At 35.7% G+C, this 6,881-nt stretch overlaps 1 protein-coding gene across 1 annotated transcript; it reads right to left on the bottom strand.

Moving 5' to 3' along the window:
• Positions 1–4,264: 4,264 nt before the first annotated feature.
• LOC100659753 (olfactory receptor 4F4) lies at positions 4,265–5,387 on the bottom strand. The gene has a single exon (XM_010598301.3). The coding sequence runs from the start codon at positions 5,180–5,182 to the stop codon at positions 4,265–4,267; it is 918 nt and encodes a 305-aa protein (XP_010596603.2). The 5' UTR covers positions 5,183–5,387.
• Between the last annotated feature and the right edge of the window lie 1,494 nt (positions 5,388–6,881).

A 6,881-nucleotide genomic window follows, 5' to 3' on the forward strand; every position in this document is an offset into this window, starting at 1 on the left:
ACCAAGAGGCAGTCATGTGAACAGAACAAGGGGATACTGCGTGGTTTAAAATCAGAAAAGGTGTGTGTCAGGGTTGTGTCTTTTCCGCATACTTATTCAGTCTGTATGCTGAGCAAATAATCTGAGAAGCTGGACTATATAAAGAAGAACGGGGACTCAGGACTGGAGGAAGACTCCTTAACAACCTGTGATACACAGATAATACAACCTTGCTTGTTCAAAGCGAAGAAGACTTGAAGCACTTACTGATGAAGATCAAAGACTACAGCCTTCAGTATAGATTACATCTCAACATAAAGAAAACAAAAATCCTCACAGCCAGACCAATAAGCAATCGTCACAATAAATGGAGAAAATATTGAAGTTTCCAAGGGTTTCATTTTACTTGAATCCACAATCAAAGCCTGTGGAAGCAGCAGTCAAGAAACCAAACGACGTATTGCATTGGGCAAATCTGCTTCAAAAGACCTCTGTAACGTGTTAAAAATCAAAGATGTCACTTTGAGGACAAATGTGCACCTGATGCAAGCCTTGATATCTTCCGTTGCCTCAAATGCATGCCAAAGCTGGATAACAAATAAGGAAGAACAAAAAAGAATTGATGCCTTCGAATTATGGTATTGGTGAAGCATATTAAATATACAATGGACTGCCAGAAGAATGAACAAACCTGTCCTGGAAGAAATCCAGCCAGAATGCTCTTTAGAAGAGAGGATGGTGAGACTTTGTCTCATGTACTTTGGACATGTTATCAGGAGGGGCCAGTCCCTGAAGAAGGACATAATGCTTGGTAAAGTAGAAAAAAAAAAAAAAAAAAGTAGAGGGTCAGTGAAAAAGAGGAAGACCCCAACAAGATGTATTGACATGGTGGTTGCAACAGCCAGTTCAAATATCGCAATGATTGTGAAGATGGAGCAGGACCAGGCAGCATTTTGTTCTGCTGTACACAGGGTTGCTATGAGTTGGACTGACTTGATGGCACCTAACAACAACAACATTTTAGGAGCAGTTTTAGGTTTACAATAATATTGCACAGAAAGTACAGAAAATTCCCATATACCTCTCTTCTGCCTTAATGCTGTTTCTTCTATTACTAATGTCTTATATTTATGTAATACATTTGTTAGAGTTGATGAATCAATATTAATATATTATTATAAACTGTAGTCATTACTTTATGGTAGGGTTCACTCTTTGTGTTTTACATCCCATGGGTATATAATGCCATGTGTCCACCATTATAGTACCATCCAGAATAGTTTCACTGCCCTACACATGCACTGTGTTCCATCCATTCATCTTTTTCTTCAGCCCCCTATACCTGTGGCAATAACTGATCTTTTTGCTCTCTCTATAGTTTTGGCTCTGTAAGAATGTCATATAGTTGTAGGTAGCATTTTCAGACTGGCTTCTTTCGCTTAGAAATATGCATTTAAATTTCCTCCATATCTTGATAGCTCATTTTTTTTTTTATCGCTGAATAATGCTACAATGTATGAATGTATTACTATTAGTTTATAAATTCACCTATTGAAGGATATCTTGGTTCCTTCCAATTTTGGCAATTATGAATAAATCAGCTACGAACAATCACGTGCAGGTTTTTGTGAACATAGGTTTCCAATCTTGATTTGTTCTCATAGCTGCTTAGTACTGCATTGTGTATAACTTAGGACAAGTAGTTCCTATTGATGGTCATTTGAGTATTTTTCAGTCTTTTACTAGTAAAAACAATGCTTTATTGAGTAGCCTTGTGCACTGGTAATTTTGTATTTTTGCCAATGTATCTTTGGGATAGTAGTGGAACAAGTGGATTGGTAAAAGTTAATACCAAAAAAAAAAAAAAAAATACTATTGCTGTCAAGTCAATTCTGACTCACAGCGACCCTATAGGACAGATTAGAACTGCCCCATAGAGTTTCCAAGGAGTGTCTGGTGGATTCAAACTGCTGTAGCTCTTAACTACTATGCCACCAGGGTTTACAAAAGTTAATAGCATGTGAAAATTTGCTAGACATTGCCAAGAGGTTGTGCCATTTTTATTCCTATCAAGAATGCATGAGAGTGTCTCTTTTTCTAGTTTCACCAGCAGATTGTATTATTAAATTTTGAGAATTTTGCTATTCTGTCAGAAATGATATTTCAGTAAGTTTCACTTTGCATATATCTTAACATGAAAGAGCTTGAACATCTTTTAATGTATTTAAGGCTCATTTGCCTTATGAACTTTTCTATGAACTATAAGTTCATATCTTGTGCCCATTTTTTTCATCAGGTTGTTATTTTTTGTCTAAATTTTTAGAAACTCTTTATATCAGGGCTATTAAACTTTGTAATGTGAGGTGTAATATTTTCTCCTAGCATCTCCTATATCTTCTTTTCTGCAGATTTTGCCATGCATTTAAAAAATTAATTTTATATCATCAGTTTTTACCATATTTATGGACTATGAAGACATTAACTCTTGCTTTCTTTTACTATTTGTATAGTTTTTTTTTTTTAAGGTTTAGAGCTTTAAATTATTTTATAAAATTTCCTGGCATGTGATGTGAAGAATATATCCAATATATTTTTCCCATATCACTATGCAGTTACTCCACTGTCATATTAATATGTCCTGCCTTTTTGAGTTAAACATAATTTTAATTCCTTATCAAGTGACACTTTGACAAATTGCAATCTTTTTACTTAGAATATTTAATGTTATTTTTTGACTGTCAGTTATTTGCAATGAAGAGAGATTTATCAGAATTACTGGTCAAGCTCTTTTTCAACCTATATTTCCCTCTACTCCTATCCCAAATTTTTAGCATACTCTCTAGAATGGTAGAGCCCCTAAGACAGTATCACAGATCAGCAGGAAAATGAGGGACATGTTAATATGATAGTAGAGTAACTGGATAGCAATATGGGAAAAAAGATACTGAATCTGTTCTTCACATCATATGGCAGAACAGTTCCTAATGAGTGCATGAGTATGTGCTTGAACATAAACATACATGTGCTCACTTATATCTACAATATTCCAAATGATTATCTGTTAATGATTGTGATGTATCATATTACCCGAGTATGTATGTTGAGGTAAAAAAAAAAAAAAAAGATTGAGTACTTTTGGCTTTATATTAATATATAGGATTTAAATTATAGCAATAATGATAATACCTATATATTGAGTGCTGAATATATGTCACAAAATGTCCTATGTGATTTATATCTGTCTCATTATTCCTCATAATAATCACATACAGTAAATATTATTATCTCCTTTCTACAGCTGTGGAAACTGAAGCTTATGAAAGTTAAATAATGTGCTCACAGTCATGACTAACTCAAAAAAACCCACTGCCATCTAGTCGATTCTGACTCATACAGACCATATAGGACAGGGTAGAACTGCCCCATAGAGTTTCCAAGGAGCCCCTGGTGGATTCGAACTGCCAACCTTTTGGTTAACAACTGTAGCACTGATCCACTATGCCACTAGGGTTTCCAGTCATGACTAAAAAAAGGTAAGGAGTAAATAGAGTTGAACCTGACTTTCTCTGATTTCAAAGCTCATGCTCTGAAAGATGACATGGATGGATCCAAGTGATATACTTCATTACAACATGTTGAGATACCTGAATCCTTCTAAATACTTTTCACTGCTTATGAGCAGTTGCTGTCACAGGATGTCAGTTGCCTACAAGGCACATTTCACATGCCAGACTCCCTCTTCCCATCACTGTTCATAAAGCACTCATTAATTATGGATTGTTATATTGATAGGAGGTGAGCTATAAATTGTTAAAATGGGAGGCTTTTTTTTAACCTCTTAAAAATTGACTTACACGTATCCTTATTACTAAACATATTTTTGGGCTAGGCATTAAGTGGTTGCTTCCTTGATTTTTTTTGTTTTTCCTTGATGTTTTTATGCAAAATGAGTCAAATAAAGTTTTAAAACCATTTATAAGCCAGGCTGGATTTTGTCTTTTGCTCTTTTACCCTCAAGACCACCCAAGAAGGCACAAATACTCTTGTTTTTCTGAGAATTAGGTGAGATAATATTTTGAAAGCATGGTATTTACTTTGCATCTGTATCCAAAAATATGAAGTACAAGGTTATTTGATGATAAATTGAGGCAGTGTATTTGAAAATTGTGTGACATTTCCTACGTGGTAAAGGAAAGGAATATACAATTGTCATGAGCTTTACTAAGTACTTTACCAACTTTACATTATGTTATTATCTCAGACTAGTCTCACAAATATGGAAGATCTAAGATTTTATCCTACAATTCATAGTCCATTTTCTCAGCCGTCTCATTGCAGCTCTCATGTCTTTGTTCCACAGTGTATATATTATTGGATTCAAGAGAGGAGTGACTACAGAGTAAAACACAGCAAGGAATTTATCTAATGCCTCGATAGGGAATGGCCAGGCATAAATAAAGATACATGGTCCAAAAAACAAAAGAACTACTGTGATGTGAGCAGTCAAAGTGGACAGAGCCTTGGATGACCTGTCTGAAGGGTGGTGCTGGATAGTTACTAGAATGATAGTGTAGGAGATGATTAGGAGAACAAAAGAACACACAGTGAGCACGCCACTGTTAGCAATGACCATGATATCCAACCTGTAGGTGTCTGTGCAGGCGAGTTTTATGACCCTGGGAAGGTCACAATAGAAGCTGTCCACCTCATTGGGGCCACAGAAGGGTAAGTTCACTGCAAAGGCCAACTGACTCACTGAGTGGAGGAAACCAATTCCCCAAGCAGCAGCAACAATGCCCACACATACATTGCCACACATAACTGTGGTGTAGTGCAGGGGTTTACAGATTGCTACGTATCTGTCAAAAGCCATGGCTATAAGGATCACCAGCTCACCCCCACCAAAGAAGTGAAGGAAAAATATCTGACCAAGGCAGCCCTTGAAAGAGATGACTTTACGCTTACTGAAAAAGTCAGCAGTCATCTTGGGGGCTGTGACTGAAGACAGACATAGATCAATGAGTGAGAGGTTGGCCAGCAGGAAGTACATGGGAGGGTGAAGGTGGGAGTCAAAAGCCACAGTTATGACACTGAGAAGGTTTCCTAACACAATTCCTACATAGAATACAAAGAAGAATACAAATAGGGAAATCTGGAGTTCCTGAGAATTGGAGAGTCCCAGAAAAATAAACTCAGTCACCATGGAGTGATTTGTTTCACTTATTGATTCATTCCAGAAAGTAGCCTCTGCAGTTACCTTGGAGAAGAGGATAAGGAGGAAGTCAGAATTATTGTATGCAGCTTCAAAATCTCATAACATTCTTTTGTATGTATCTCTACCATTTTGTATCACTTTTATGACTTTCTATGGTTTATTGCATAAAAGCTTTCAAAATCACAAAATCTAACTCACCATCTTAACCTTCACTACTGCGCTGTTGAAAACCCTGGTAGCGCAGTGGTTAAGAGCTATGGCTACTAAGCAAAAGGTCAGCAGTTTGAATCCATGAGGCGCTCCTTGGAAACCCTGTGGGGCAGTTCTGCTCTGTCCTATAGGGTTGTTATGAGTCAGAATTGACTTGATGGCAAAGGTTTGGTTTTGATTTTACTGCCCTGTTTGTGCATTAGAGTCCAGTTATCCCAGCCTTCTTAGTGTCAACACTTATGCTGGATTTATTCCTAACAAAATAGCTCTGTTCATGCGGTGCTGTCTGCCATATTAACCATATAAATAACATCAGCCTACATTTATCTCCTTTTTTAATGAATTCCAAAACAATTTATTCTGTAGCACATAACTCTTAAATATATACAAGTATGATCTTGTGTAGGTCCTTCTTACCAAATAGAGAGTAGGTTCTCTAAGGACCAGATGTCAGTAAAACAAAAGCAATTTATGGATGTGTTTTTGAAAAAGTATTCTTAGTAACCTAGTAGTCCATCACAAAAATTTTTACGTATGGCTGTTGGAAACCCTTTCTCTATCAAACTAAAATGAATCCTTATTTATAATTCTGCTATGTAAGACAATATAGTGCATGAGTTTTGTGTGTAGTCTGTGGACCTTGCATGCTTTAGTCATCCTGTTTAAGGCTTATTTTATCATTTTGTAAATGTGGTTAATAATTATACCCACCTCTTACGATTTTTATGAATTTCAAACAAGATAATGTGTTTGTTACAGAGTATTTTATATTTAGTAAGTGTTCAATAACCCAAACCAATAGATTTAGCTAATTATTAGTAGTAAGATTTATCACCTTCTGATTCATAGATTGTAGTACCCCAATAATCATTAAAAAAAAATTTATTTGCATGCTAGAAATAGCACTCAAAACATGTGATTGAATTTCAGTTCCCTGTATCCCTTTGTTTTCTTGTATTTAAAATGCATGTATTAGATCAGAATTTCCACTACTCTGACACTCTATGGAGGGTGAGGAAGGGTCACACCTCCAAAATAATTGTCATAGTCTTTCAAAAGCTTGGGTAGAAACCCTTCTAAGACACTTCTCTAGAGATTAAGCGTTAGGGAAATTTTAAGTTTATGTGATTCTAAAAGAGAACCTAGGAGTCATAAGGCCTTCTAGAGGATGGAATTTATAATTACCATTGGGTGATATTAAAATGTTTAGGGAAAAAAGATTATGCCAAAATAAAATGAAAGATGAAAAATAGAACAACGAAAAAATAAAATAGCATAAAAATACAATTCAAAATGTGAGAAAAAGGATAAGATTTGGGAAATTCAAATGTGAAATGAGGAAAATGTAATAAAGGGTTCTTGGGAGAAAGTGTTAGGGGTTTAACAGGAGAGAAATTGGCAAGGGATTCTAGAATGCCTACTAAGGGATTTGTGTTTTATGAAGACTTGAACGATTAAAAAACCATGAGCAATTATT

This window comes from Loxodonta africana, chromosome 10, assembly GCF_030014295.1.
Source record: "Loxodonta africana isolate mLoxAfr1 chromosome 10, mLoxAfr1.hap2, whole genome shotgun sequence".
Taxonomy (NCBI): Eukaryota; Metazoa; Chordata; class Mammalia; order Proboscidea; family Elephantidae; genus Loxodonta; species Loxodonta africana.